This window comes from Stegostoma tigrinum, chromosome 3 (assembly GCF_030684315.1).
Source record: "Stegostoma tigrinum isolate sSteTig4 chromosome 3, sSteTig4.hap1, whole genome shotgun sequence".
Lineage (NCBI taxonomy): Eukaryota > Metazoa > Chordata > Chondrichthyes > Orectolobiformes > Stegostomatidae > Stegostoma > Stegostoma tigrinum.
The window spans coordinates 41643281-41658788 of record NC_081356.1 but is presented as its reverse complement, the minus strand read 5'-3'; the positions used below and the strand labels follow the sequence as shown (position 1 = coordinate 41658788).

The 15508-nt window shown below is 39.7% G+C and overlaps 1 protein-coding gene across 2 annotated transcripts in view; it reads right to left on the bottom strand.

Moving 5' to 3' along the window:
- Positions 1–15508, bottom strand: part of LOC125451162 (lysine-specific demethylase 4C-like) — a 378541-nt gene that overhangs the window by 187501 nt on the left and 175532 nt on the right. For both annotated transcript variants that reach the window (XM_048527958.2, XM_059644532.1), the window contains one exon: positions 13257–13383. In XM_048527958.2, coding sequence (XP_048383915.1) covers positions 13257–13383 — 127 coding nt within the window. The remainder of the gene's footprint in view (positions 1–13256; positions 13384–15508) is intronic.

Sequence of the window (15508 nt, the reverse complement as noted above, 5' to 3'; positions counted from 1 at the left end):
AGCCACATTTGTCGAGGCCAGTTTCAACGTGCAAAAGTCAAGAATCATTAATTTCCCCTTTGCGAATTTTAGGCAAGATCTGCATTCTCTCCCCCAACCCATCAACCCCCAACCAGTCCACAACAATGCAGCAGTATCTTCATCAGTAATTGTTCTGCCTGATATTCATAACCAAGAATAAAATTAATATACTGTCCCCAAAAAAAACACATCGCCACTGAACAGAGGTTTATATCATAACTGCAGCACTGAGGGTCTCTCTCAATTAATGACATATCTCACTTTTTCATGGTGACCATTGTGGGACATTATTTTATTAAAATTTACATATTAAATTAAGTAACTACAGATTTTAAAATTAATAAATTTTCTGATTTGTTCAACTGTTTCTTTGTTGAGTAATCTTTACTACTTTATCCTAAACCACGGGAGATATCTTACTTTAAAAGACCTTTATATCCATGCTACACTGCTTGCTCGTTAGGTTAGCCATTGCATAAAACGAGCAAATTGTGGAGACAACACAGGGACAATTCCATTCAAATCCATTCAAACATAATTGAATAAAAAAGGAGGAATGTGGAAAAACAGGATGAATTAAAGGTACATGCTGATCAAGACAGTTAATTCTAAGGTGCTCCTGTGCACACCTGACGAGCTTAATTTGTGTCGCCAGCTACCCCAGGGAATAATGTTAGGCAAGGATAACTAATCTCAAAAGGGTGAATAATGCTTAAATTAATGCTATAGAAACAAATTTCACACAAGTAACTAAAATCTCATATGAAAATAAAGCACCCTCATTTTTGTAGTTTCTTCATTAGAACTACAAGAAGATTACAAAACGTAAAATGCAAAATGAATCATCAAAATTCAATTCATTGTGTCAGAAATACTGATATTTTGGGGGCTACTTCAAATCAGACAGAAACTACTGATGGAATTCAATGCTCCCTGCTCTGGTCCTGGGCTGTAAAGCAGGACAGAACTCGAGGCTAACTGAGGCCTTGAAGTAGCTAATGAATGGCCACTGTAGAACCTCAGCCTGCGGGTGTAGATACAATACCATTGTCAGCAGGTTGGGAGCAACTGTGTCCAATGGAGGCCCTGTAAGCAAAACAGTGCCTTTGCAGGAAGGGTATCTATCCATTAAACAGGCATCCTTTTCCTAGGTCAATACAGTATAAAGCGGGAGGAATACAGCAGATCAGGAAGTACCAGAGGAGCAGGAAAGTCAACGTTTCGGTTCAGGACCCTTCACCACTTTCCTGCTCCTCTGATGCTGCCTGACCTGCTGTGTTCCTCCAGCTCCACACTGTATTGACTCTGACTCCAGCATCTGCAGTTCCTGCTATCTCCATCCTTTTCCTAGGTTTTGCCTGACAAGTCCCAATGAGACCCTCCCGTTGAACTGGGTTCCCATACTTCCAGTTACCTTTTCCCTCCTCGGTCTTATGCAGTATCAACTGCAGCCAATGATTCCACCTTCTCGCCAGTCTGCTAGTGTAGCCATTAAATCCAACCAACTGTGTCTGCGGCATCTCTAAAATAATATTGCAATGAATCTCATTATCTCATTCCTTTGCTCTTCCTCGTAGACCTGCAGAGCAGACCTTTTCAAATATACATTTAAGACCATTTTGAAAGTTGCCCCTGAAATTGTTTTCACCATCCTTTCAGGCAAACTATTCAGACAACAGAAAACTATAGAAAAGAAAACCCTTATGTTCCCTTTGAACTTTTGTCAATTATCTTAAATCTATGTTCTCTGTTTACAAACTCTCTCACCAAAGGAAATAATTTCTTGGTACCTACTCTATCAAAATCTCCCATAATTTGAAATAACCTTCTTTACTCCAAGTAAACTAATCCCAAACTTCCCAGTTTCTCCACTTAATCTAAGTCCTTAAGCTCTGGTAGCCATCTAGAAAATGTCCTCAGAGCATCCTCTTGGGTCTTGAGCTTGTTTCTAAAGCATGGTGCCCAGAATTGGCTACTATATTAAACCTAACTATTAAGCATGACCCTTCTGCTTTTGTATTTTATGCCTCAGCTTATTCCATACGTTTTCATTTAAAACAACCTATTGACTGCCACTTTTTAAGTTTGTGTATGTGAACACCAATGAAATTCACTGAACAATTTAATAAAGCTTCTTCATTGTTCTTTCCTTAAACATTTATATAGCACATGTCTCAAAGTACTCCAGTCCTAAGTTCCATCCGGCGAGAGACCCAGCAGCCAAATCTGAGTGTAGTAAGATTTCACTATCATCAGCAACAATGCTCAGTCAATCTACTTTAGTGGTGATAGTGATAAAGTGATAATATTAGACAGGGCATTTGGAAAACTGTGTCATTTATTTCTTATTTATTTATAATGAGATGTGAAGGGGTAGGTGGAGGCTCAATGCCTTTCCAGAAGACATGACCTTTAAAATGCGGCACTCCCTCAAACCTGCACTGAATTCTATTGTTTAAGTCCTTTGAACTCTCAAACTTTCAAGGACCATGTAAACTTTGAGCAGATATGTGCGCTCAATATCATAAATTACTTACAACAAGTAACAGTCATAGAATCATAGAATTCCTAGTGTGAAAGTCGGCCATTTGACTCAGCGAGTCCACGCTGACCCTCTGAAGAGCATTCTATCCAACCCACCCCCCTATCCTATCCCTGTAACCTTATTTCCTATAGCTAACCCATCTCGCCTGCACAGCCCATACACTGGGCAATTTAGCATGGCTAATAAACCTAACCTGGACTTCTTTGGGCTAGGAGAGAAAATCCATGCGGACAAGGAGAACATGCAAACTCCACATAGACAGTTGCTTGAGGATGGAATCGAACCCAGGTCCCTGGTGCTCTGAGTCAGAAGTGCTAACCACTGAGCCACCTTGCTTCCCTGAAAATACTTAAAATTTACAACTAAAATACTGAATTAAGGAGTACTGCCAATATCTTTGTAAACTTTACTGTTTTAGATTTTATACTTCTTTTGTGCAATACAAATCATCATTACTTTAGTTTCTGTATCTTCATATTCACCTTTTGATAGCTTCTTAGTAATTTCAGTACAATGTCTGAGCATTTTTCTTTCAGAACTGTCTGTAATTCCAGAAATTTAATGATACCACTGTACGAACCAGGTTCTGAATTAGAAACGGGTGCTTGCAAATGGCTTCATACACATTTATCTTTCAGTGAGAATTACTTAACAGAGATCGGAATCATTATGCTATTTATTTTCAAGTAGCAAATGAATTTTACCAAAAACTTGTTTCCCCTAATTTTCAGTCATTTCTTCAGCTGGAAAAGAGAAACTAAACTTTGTAACTCTGTTACTTTAGTGGGTCAATTAACTCATAACTCCAAAGATGTGCAAACTCCAAAAAAGGTGGATTGGCCTTGCTAAATTGCCCATAGTGTTCAGGGGTGTGTGGGTTACAGGGGGATGGGTTTGGGTGGGATGTTCCAAAGGGCGGTGTAGACTTGTTGGGCTGAAGGGCCTGTTACCACACTGTAAGGAATCTAATCTAATCAATTACTGGCATGCTTTCTGAAAAAGTGTAAGACTGACCTCCCACTATTCAGGCTCCAGAACTACTGAGATTTGCACTAAACTTGTCTCTTTCTATGAAACGTCCCTGAATACTTGCTTCCTTTCACCTACACCACTGAAGTGAAAAAACAGGTCGATGACTATTTTCCCTACGCAATCACTCAAGAAAATTTGGCTCATATTGCAACCTCAAGTGCTATGTCACCATTGGCCTTGCTGCTCCCACTTACATATTATTTAGTACAATTAATGTTATGAAGCAAGCTAAAATAGATTAAGGCAAAACAGACTTCAGTATATAAATGCTACACCTGACAAAAAGTCAGACTCTAGTTCACAATACGAGTGCAAAAGATGAATCCAAACATCTCCTGAGTACATGAATTCCAATTGAAAAGGCCATCATTTCATGTTAGCTGAGAAATATTGTGAAGTGAGATTAAACAAATTGAACTCTGAAATCCTAATCAATAAAAACAAAGGAGTCTAATTCAATATTCTCCTCATGACGTTAGAAGTCTATCTTTCACTGTTCTTCAAATGAAGGCATTAACTTAGGCGAAAACAAACAGCTTCTTTCATGTTTTTCAATTGTAACAGAATTATTAGCCATTTTCTTTACCTTGTTGTATTAAAAAAAAATCAGTAGAGTATGATTGCTGCTGGCAATGCATAGGAGCACTAACAAAAATATTGATTATTTATTTTCTAAAGATTCTATTATGGTACATTGTATTTATTGATTTTTGAAGAGCCAAGTATCGATCTTTTTCACTCAGGATTATCATCAGCAAGTTCTTCATCACCTCAAGGATTAAACTGCCAATCTGTGAGAAAACTTCCAGATTGGTCTTCCACAAGCAAAACAACCAATAGTACTACTAGTAATACAACTTGAACACAACTGCATCTCTCAACTAATTGAAAGTTCCAAAGCAGATTTTATTCATACGATAACAAGACTAATGCAACCCAATGTACTTTTAACAACTAAATAATGATGTTTGTACCTATTAAAATTCTATTCACGTCATGCTGTAATTTTTACAAGAGTATGATTTTGATGATCTTTACAAGTAGGTGTACAAGTCACACCTTAATATATGCTCCTGGTCCCTACAATCATAGACTTTATCCTCATACTGGCAAAGCTCTGACTTATCTTGGGATAAACAACATATAACTAACAAAACATAATTCGGCCCTAATTACTAATTTTCTTTACTTTGACGAGGTAAATAGTACTTTAACCTGGGGTGCTCTGATCTTTGTGGTAAGCCATTGGGCAAAACTGTAATTGGAGTTCCTGCCAATTTAGGTGTTTATCTCTCCAGCCAAAATTAGACAGAGTTTCACATTAGCACTACTTCATATCAACGTCTATCATCGCTGCTGTGACTACAGAGACCACTTTGTCTACCTCTTTGCTACCACCATTCATGCAATGAGTCCATAGACGTGTATTGTGCATGTCTGGAGCCAGTTCCATTCTGCAAGATTTAAAGAGATCCTTGCCTATGGTTCACAAAAGCTGACAGAGGTTTTGCTCTTATTTTTGCTGTACTTATTGTGTGTTTGATGCAAAAGAAGGATTCCATTATTTTATTTACTTGGTGCTCTGGGATTCACAAAAGTTTTTTCACTCTTGGAAACTATTGCATTGTTCAGTTCCAATGAATCTACCTCTCCTATTTAGGGTGCAGCACAAACTTATGACAATCTGATGCACAAGCTGGATTAGCTCACCTCCTAAACGGTGAGATGCGTACACAATGCATAATCATACAGCTGCTGATCAACTTCATTCAGATTAGGTCCAAGCATGAAATGTAAGCGGGAGAGGGATAAGACCCACCTGAACTAGAAGTACCCATTTTACTTTTTGGAAACGATATACTGTAGTGAAAAATATCACCAGTGAACTGGCACAGAAAATCAAACCCTTTTTTTAAAAAAATCAACTGAAACCCTGTAAAAAAAGGTCTTAAACAATCCAATGCTAAAAGCAATGACTGTGAGTAATTCAGAGACAGCGAGAATGGCAGACGTTGGAGTCAGAGACAACAGTGGAAGAACACAGCAGACCAGGCAGCATCAGAGGGGCAGGAAAGTTGAAGTTGCGGGTCGGGACTCTTCCTCAGAAATGAGGAGGGGTTGAGTGCTGGGAAATAAATAAAGAGAGAATGGGTGGGGCTGAGGGAAAGTCGGTGGGATGGTGATAGGTGAGTGCAGGTAGGGAGTGGTGGGGATTGGTGGGGCGGATAGGTGGAAGAGAAGATGGGCAGGTTGTATCAGGTCAAAGAGGCGGGCATGAGAGAGAGGGTTGGTCATTGGATGAGGCCAGTGGTGGGAAGGTTTTAAATTGGTGAATTCCACGTTTAGGCCATTGGGCTGTAGGCGCCTGAGGCAGAATACAAGGTGCTGCTCTTCCACTTTGTGGATGGTGTCATTGTGGCTGTGGAGGTGGCCTGGGATGGACATGTCGCCCAGGGAGTGGGAGGAGGAGTTGAAATGGTTGTCGGCCGGAAAGTGATGTCGTTTGCTGTGTACAGAGCCCAGATGCTATACGAAATGGTATCTTTGTCTACATTGGTCTCATCGAGGTAGATGGGGCAACATCGGGAACCGTGGATACAGGAGACCAAGTTAAAGGATGTGCAGGTGAACCCCTCTCTGAAATGAAAGGTTTGTTTTGGGCCTTGAATGGAGGTGAGGAGGGAGGTGTAGCATTTCCAACAATTACAGGAAAAGGTGCTGGGGGTGGTGGGGTTAGTGAGCAGTGTGGAGCGGATGAGGTAGTCATGGAGAGAGTAATCCCTACAAAAGGCAAATAGGGTGGGGAGGGAAATATATCTTTGGTTGTGGGGTCGGATTGCAGGTGGTGGAAGTGGCAGAGAATGATACGTTGATGTGGAGGTTGGTGGGGTGATATGTGGGGACAAGGGGGATTCTGTCTTTATTTTTGTTGCGGATAGGAGGGGGTGTGAGAGCAGAAGAGCAAGAAATGTAAGAGATGCAGTTGAGGGCATTTTCAATCACCGGAGGGGGAATGCAACGATCCTTGAAATAGGAGGACATTTGGGATTTTCAGGAGTGGAACACTCATCTTGGGAGCAGATGTGGCGGAGGTGGAGGAATCGGGAGTACGGGATTGCATTCTTGCAGGAGGGTGGGCGAGAGGAGGTGCAGGTAGCTGTGGAGTTGGTACGCTTGAAATGGATGTCGGTTTCAAGGTAGTCACCTGAGGTGGAGGCCGAGGTGTCCAGGAAGGAGGTGGTGGTATTGGAGATGGTCCAGGTCAATTTAAGGTTGTGATGAAAGGTGAAAGTAAAGTTGACGAATTGTTCAAGCTCGAGGCAGTGCCGATACAGTCATTGATGTAGTGAAGGAAGAGGTGGGGAATGGTGCCAATGTAACAGAAGAAAAGGGACTGTTCCATGTATCCAACAAAGAGACAGGCATAGTTTGGGCCCTTGTGGGTGCCCACGGCCACCCCATTAGTCTGTAGTTGTTGTTCAGGGTAAGGACAAGTTGTTAAGCATATGAGGGTTTCAGTGGATAGGAGCTGATTGGGCCTGCGGGAGAGAAAAATCTGGAGGGCTTTTAGGCCATTTGCGTGGGGAATGCAAGCGTCCAGGGACTGTATGTCCATAGTGACAACAGGTATTAGGGAACAGGGAATTAGAAAATCTTGGAGGAGGTGGAGGGCGTGAGTGGTGTCCCGGACATAGGCAAGAGTTCGGCGGGGGTTGAGTGGGTAGCGTAACAGTGGTGGTGATGAGGTTATGAATAGTCCTAGAGTTGATGGTTTGGTCGTCAGGGGTAGGGTCATAATCGAGGGGGCGGTAGAAGGAGCTCACCGCCCATTTCTATCTCCTTCCCAAAATCACCACCTGTTTCTTTGGGTCCCGATTCGCAATGTCAACTTTCCTGCTCCTCTGATGCTGCTGGCCTGCTGAATTTCTCCAGCTCCACACTGGGAGTAATTCTTCATCTCTCCAAAGGAGTCTTAAAAACATAATGCAATGTACTGAATTATACTAATATAATAGATTGAACCTTAAACTCAGTGACAGTTTATCACATCAATTCAAAATACTTTATCATTACATGACAAAGTATTATTGAAAATATTGCATTAAAATTTTGTCCTTTCACTAATTTCAATTCTACCTTTCTGTGAAGGAAGTTACTAAGATATCACCAGACACGTCAAAGCCCAGAAATTGTACTGTAAATTACTGATGTTTCCCACTATCATGAAGTTGAATAAATTCAGCACTGATCTCCTGCCTTTTGAATTATGCTTCAATAATGACTGTAGAAACCTTCCAATCAAAAATATCTCACCACTATTATTCCAACTTCCAAATGACTTCTGTGCTCTTTTCCAGTCTCCTAAGTCTGTCTCTCACAGTGGCCAGTCAAATGTTTCTCAGTTTATAATCTGTTAGTTATTCTAACATCCACTCAAACCTAGCCTTGTCCTGTGCCCCCAGATCAACTGTAGACACGAATAAGATCTTCTCAACCTCTTTCCACAACTAAAGAACCTCCGAAAAATGAACTAGTTCATACAGTTTAATTTAATAATTTGCATTTATTACTTGCATTTTTGTGAACTTAATAGCCGCAACGCAGATAAAATTTGTACCGAGCTAAAAAGGAAGCAACAGGGATACTGTCAGTAAATAATTCAATGCAGTATATTTTCACATCCTGAGCATTGATTAGAGAATTATGAATAATAGGTGGATTAGATTAGAAAACTAATTGGGTGAAAGATACTGGAGGACTGGTGTGGGGGCAGATGCTCAAGCGAGGCAGAGCCGGACAGACAGCAAGAGAGACAGAAACAAGTTCACAGTAATAGACAAAGTAAGAAATTAAAAGGCTTATGGATATTTTCTTCCTTAAAGACAAACTATCTGAAAACCTAAAACTTTCTAATTTAGCTGAACAGATTAATTACACAGATATGCCATAGATATGTCTGAAAATCTATTGCATTAATATTATTATTTGACTTAAATATTTTGGTTAAAGCTTTGATATTTTTGAATAAGATTTACAATCCTAAAATCTTTTCATGCCAATTGCAGGTTTGGTCATCTGCCAGGGAATATGGAGTAGGAATGGCCTCATGGCTCTTAGGTGGGATGAATCAGATTTGCCTATGCACAACAGACACAATTCCACAAACACTGTTCCATACCATCTCTTCTTTATTACTGTGCTACCTTCAAGCGTCCTTCTAAGCATTCATAAATGCAGGAGGTGATGGCCTAGTGGTACTATTGCTGGACTGTTAATCCAGAGACCCAGATAACATTCTGGGGGCTCAGGTTTGAATCTTGCCATGGCAGATGGCAGAATTTGAATTCAATAACAATTCTGGAATTAAGGTATAATGACATGGTCTAACGGTGACCATGAACGAATTGTCGTAAAAACTCTTCTGGTTCACTAATGTCCTTTAGGGAAGGAAACAGCCATCCTTACCTGGTCAGGCCTATATGTAACACCAGGCCCACAGCAATGTGGTTGACTCTGGGCTGTGATATTTAGGGCTGGGCAATAAATGCCACCTAGCCAGGGGTGATCTCATCCCGTTAATGAATAAATTAAAAAAAACTAGTTCAATTCCCCCCCAAAACAGCCTGAACCTCCTGCAATATTGATACACCCCAATGCTAGCTCATAAGTACCCCAAAATGCAAGAATTCATTCTGAAGGCATTTACATACTAAGAAGTCTCAGACAGCATTTTATACCAAAATAACCTCATCCAAGCTCTGCAGACTGAGCAGCAACCCATCGGCATATTAAAAAATCCCATACCCAAAGCTTTCAAAGCAATGCCCCTATTTAATTTTCAGTATTGGGCAAAGTCTGTCAATTGCACTACTTAGTTCTTTTAAGATTTCTGGACAGCTATGCATATGCATCTTAATGGAACATGGCTTATGCTTGACAAAAAATAACAAAGAAATGCAGATGCTGAAAATCTGCTAGAGTTCTGAAGAACGGTCACTGAACCAAAAACATTAACCTTGCTTTCTCTCCACAGATGCTGCCAGACCTGCTGAGCTTTTCGGCAATTTCTGTATGAGTTAGACACGGTTTGTTTTGCTCCCTGTATATTAAGATTCAGATTGCTGTAGGGCTACGGATCCACACATCATAGAGGGAACATTGCTTCCAAGAGAAGCACACTCAAAAGATCCTTTACAAGGGTTTCAAAATTCATGTCATATATGGAAACTTGAATTCTAGAACAAATAGAGCCATGTATAGCTTAAGGCTTAGTCTGTACTTCTATACTCCGCATGTTAAAGGAGGGAAGAACATAGTTTGAGTTTCATTTTTAAGATTTGAGTGGTGCAGCATTATCTGGAAAATGTCTCTTCACACCCCACGACACTCTACTGTGCAAGAAAATACTTTGCAGAACACGGACTTTCAGTCCACAAAAATAATCCTGAACTTGCAGTTGTCTGCTATTTCATCACACCACTGTGTTACAACGCTAAAATTTCTATCACAGGCCTGCTGAAGTGAACCACCAAGCCTCAACACAAGTACAAAGAACAAGATCTTATTTTCTGTTTGGGATCCCTGCAGCACCTAGGACTCCACACCAAGCTCAATACTTCACAGCCTGATTCCATTCCTGTTAATACTTAGGTTGCTTTTAGCACTGTCACCCATTCTCACCTACTCCTACGTCTAGAATCATATTATATGGATTGCTTCCAGTACAGCTCACCAATTCTCTCCTATTCTTAGCTGTTACTATCACTTAGTCAGCTTTTCTTCTGTTCTAGAAACAAGAAAAAACTGCAGATGCTGGAATCCAAGACAGACAAACAGGAGGCTAGAAGAACAGGGCAAGCCAGACAGCATCTAGAGAAAAGGAACAGTCAATGTTTCAGGTATAACACTTCTTCAGTCCTTACATTAACTCTACTTTCTTTCCGCAGATGATGCCAGTCCTGCTGAGTATCACCAGCATTTCTCTTTTCGTTATCCAGAATTTTATTTGCATGCATTCAAAGAGGCTTAAAAAGATGTTGAGGTGAATAGTTCAATGCTTTCCACAACAAGGGTAGAAGAGAGAAAAAAATGGGTTTAGACACAGAATTTACTAAGACACAGACAGACAGAGACAGAAACACTTTTCCTTTTAGTGAAGGAGGCAGGATTATTCAGAAGGTTTGCTAATGTGCAGGTTTCTTTCAGGCAGTGATTACTGAGAAAAAAATCCTACAACTGCAACAGTACATTTTAGTAGTCTCCAGGGCAGTTGGGGTAGAAGAAAATAACTTCGCAGTGGTTTAGAATTTAGTAAAGGTAAAGCTCCAGAAACCGAAGGCGTTAGGTTCTGAGAGAAAGGCATCTTATAAGGCTGCAGAATACATGAGTTTAAGGAACACATGTTTAAGGGTCCCTTAAAGGGACATGAACTAAAGATAACAGCATCAAGTGAATACTGAAGTTTGCCAAACGGAAACTTTAAAATGGAAATAGTGACCTTTCACCGAGGTTTCAGTCTCTGTAATTCGCTGTCAAGGATAATAGGATTGGATTTTTATTTTTAATATTAGTAATAAAATGATTTCAACCAGTTCTTACAATAGAGCTAATATTTTCAGTTCATATGCAAGAAACTTTGATGTTCTTTTGTTAATAGTACATTGACAGCCTTGGATCAATTGTTCAGTAACTGAGGTAGACAAATTTGAAGAGAAAACTTCTGATCTCTCAAACCAGGTTTCACTCTGACTTATCCATTATTACCATCAGCTGGGATGATCAACAGATCATAGTAAACAGCACTCTTCCTAGCACACAAATTTCTTAAAGCTATTCCAAGGTTCCAGAAAGAAAATAGGAAAATCATGACATTAAAACAGCACCAATACTCAAAAAGAGGCAACTGGCTTAACCCGTAGGCTTCACTACAAATCTATTTAAACTCACAACTAAGGGTATGGCAGGGCTCTTTGAATCTGGACAATTGGGGGAAACATTTATGGAAGATGTATCTCATTGTATGGGAGCAGGAGGAGGCAAATCCTGGGACAACTGTTCCCAGATTTAGCAGCATGTGATTAGGGTTTTAGAGTCCATGAGTACTCGTGACCCATCATTCTGTAGAAATATTCAGCTTATCACTTTTTAAGAAGTCAATTTCCTTCATCAATGATCCTATTATCCAACATGTCCAATTCCTGATTTAATTAGCTCAGAAGTAGAAAATGTATACGAATTATTGTTTTGGAGAACTTGGAACATTAGTGTGACATTTGCTATTGTACTTCCACACGTAACTTTCAATTTTGAAGTTATTGTCTTAAAAAATGCTTAATTAGGTTTCAATAAAAGTATAACAACAGCAACAGTACAAGAAATGACCAATAGTAAAAAGCTAGCTCAAGATTTTCATTACAACAGTTTAATGTCAGGATGGGTTAAACGCATACCATTGATTCTCTACTTGAATTGAAGCTTGTTTTCCTGTAAGGTATGTACAGTTTAGCACGTCTCTGAAGCACACACACCTATCTACATCTCAAGCCTAAGCTCCTGCACTTCAAGATCCTCCTCAGCAGTCAAGTATCATCTACAATGTTGAGTAACTAAATTACTTGGATAATTTGAAAACTTGCGGACCATGTCCCCAACATCTGCATAAATACAGTAAAAAGAAAATATCATAACAGTGATAGCACAGTGTGGAGCTGGAGGAATGCTGCCTGGCCTGCTGTGTTCCTCCAGCTCGACACTGCGCTATCCCTGGCTCCAGCATCTTTCTGAGCCCACAAATTAAGCCTAGTACCTTAACATATCAAATTCATGATAAACTCTAGACATAGCAAGGGGAAATAGGTTATATTAAAATTTGACTTAAGGAATGCATGCAACCAGCAAGAAAATAAAGAGAGTATGATACAACACACACACTGGGAATGTTTCAGGCACACTCCTGCTGCGCAGTAGAAATTTGTCAGAATACTGCGGTCATTCACCATTTAAATAATACTCTTGTTTTATTCTTCCTGCCAAAGTAAACAACTATAACACACTTTCTCGCATCATACTCCTAGCAACAGATACTCTGTGATAGGGAGCCTTCACTCTAAAGCCAGTCAGACCTCTGGGATCAACCATTTCTAAGGTGTACAGTGGACACTATTCCTTCTCTGCTGACCACAAAACTAAGGCTTATATAGCATTCATACTGCAAAAGTAGAGTCTCAAGTCGAAGAAATTACTCCTATTGACATATAGAAGTGTTTATTTCTGAATGGACCATCATCCTTTAAAGTTATTATAAATAAATTCTGTATTTCAACGTATAAGTGAACTCTGGGAGTAAAGAATATTTGTTCAGCTAGAACTTGAGAACAGTACAAAATTGAAGACGTTGCAATTACTCTATTATAGACAATATTAACTCCAGAAAATCACTAAAGGTGACTCACTGGCAGTAATTGAAATCCTTTCACAGATGTATACCACAATAACGAACTTTAATAAAAAGTTGGTTATGAAAGTTTCAAACTACATGCAATCTTAAAACATTTTCTAATTGATGCTGTAAACATTTTGAATATGTATTTAAATAAGGACAAGGGCAATAATTATTATTTCACAGCTCCGAAGTCAATGCGGTCTCTAAAATGCTAACCTTCATCACTTATCAATTCTTGTTTCACCAGAGTTGATGGAGATCTAGCAGGTGGTTTGCACAATGGATGCCGCCGACTCTTGGTAGATTTTTTTTTCCCTACACGTCTGATTAATTGCTCTGGAAACTGAAAACAGATGAAAAATATTTCACAATCTTAATAAAATAAAGTAACCTAGTCTAAAGCAAATTATCCATGAAATAAAGCTGTGTATTTAACACACACTATAATTTACCTTGTCAGCATGAAACATGCATAATTTACAGTGCTGCACATTACTGCAACACTACAGTACTTTGTCAAACTTATAAAACTTTAAAACTAAATAAGGCCCAGCTCATTTCAACTGTTCTGAGCTTAACTGGCTACTTACACTGTCAATTGCATCCTTAAGATGGACATTAAAAAATTTAAAACAATGTTTCACTGAAGACACTCCATATTTTACCAGTGGATAGTGGAGTGACAGAGATCTCAGGAGTTGAGGTGAGGATGTTGCAGAGTGCATAGGACACGATAACTATTCTCAAGGTAAGGGTTGAGGGAAGCTCAGTTATGTTCCCACGCATCAGGAACACTATATGACTGTTGGGTAGGGAGTGAATCAGCTCTGCTCTAGTGGCTATGCCATCTTCCAGCCCACACCTACAGTCTGGTATCTTATGGTCCATGATCTTGCATGGAACACGGGTCAATGGTCATTCAGCTGCTCTGACAAAAGGGCTCTGATCTTAAACACTGCTGTTCTCTCCAAGAGTGTTTTATCATTGTTTTAATTACAGACAGAGTGTAAATCAAGTTTTGTCCCGAATGAAATGGAACTTCTTGAACGTTGTTGGAGCTGCAACCATTAGGTAAAAAGCCAATATCCCATCACACTCCTTACTGGTGCCCTGTAGAGTGGTGCAGTCTTTGGGAATCAGGAGACAAGTTACTCATCATTAAATTCTTAGCCTGATCTGCTCTTGCAGCCACAGCATTTATGTGGCTTGTCCAGTTCAGTTACTGGTCAACAGTAATCCGCAGGATGTTCATGGTAGGAAATTCAGCTATGATAATATTGTCAATGGGAGACGATTAGATTATTTTATTGGAGTTGGCTATTGTTTTACATTTATGTGGTGTGAATATTATTTGCCGCTTCTCAACTGAAACCTAACCCAGAGGCTGTCCAGGTCTTGCGGTAAATAGACACAGATTGGTTCAGCATTTGAGGAATCACAAATGGTGAATACTATGCAACTAACAGCGAACATTCCTGACTTACAATACAGGAGGTCATTGATGGAGGAATTAATGCTGGGTGGGCCTAGGACACTACTTTGAGGAATTCCTGCAGCAATGTCCAGGACTGAGATGATTGGCCTCCAACAACTATAATCCTTACGATTAGAATAAGTCAGGAATATCCCACCCCAACCAATTCCCATTGACTCCAATTTTGCTAGTGCACCTTGATGACACACTGAGTCAATTTCAGCCTTGATGTCAAAGGGGGTTACTCTCCAAAGCTACAGTGAAGTCAAGGCTGAATGGCTCAGGCAGAACCCAAGCTGGCAGCATATAGATGATTGCTGAGCAAGTGCTGCTCAGTTAGACTGCCAACTTCCATCATTTTGCTATTCATTTTAACAGATCTACTGGCAATAATGTTGGACTATACTGTTGATTATTAGAGAAGAAGAAATTTGACATTGTACTTAGTTGATGCATTAAGAATATTAATTCACTCCAAAGCATGGCTACATTGGCCCAAACTTTTAGCAGAACATGGCATAGAATCACTGCTGAACAAGACTCCCTAATCCAGCACAAGCCTTGACCTTCTTTTTTCTTCATAAATAAATCATAACTAATGATGCTCAAGAAATCATTTTATATAATCTTAAACTAAAACTTAAAAACAGACTTGACAGGGCAAGAAAAGAACCCACTTCACGAAGTTCACTTCTATACGTTACTGGGACAGAATACAATAACAATGACAATGCATGATTTTTAAGTTTAGGATAGACAACGTAAAATCCATGCCATTATAATTGTAGACAATTCTTCTACACTGGAGAATAGCAACAATGGCCTGGAAAATACTAAATTTTAACATGTACCCTGAAAACTGCAATTTATGAGAAGGATTGCAGCAGTTAAAGAAGGTGGGCACAATACTGACCTTGCCAATGACGCCCACATCCCATAAAAGAATTAAAAATCTCATGAAGCACCTCAGATTATAACACATTGTATTGAAAGA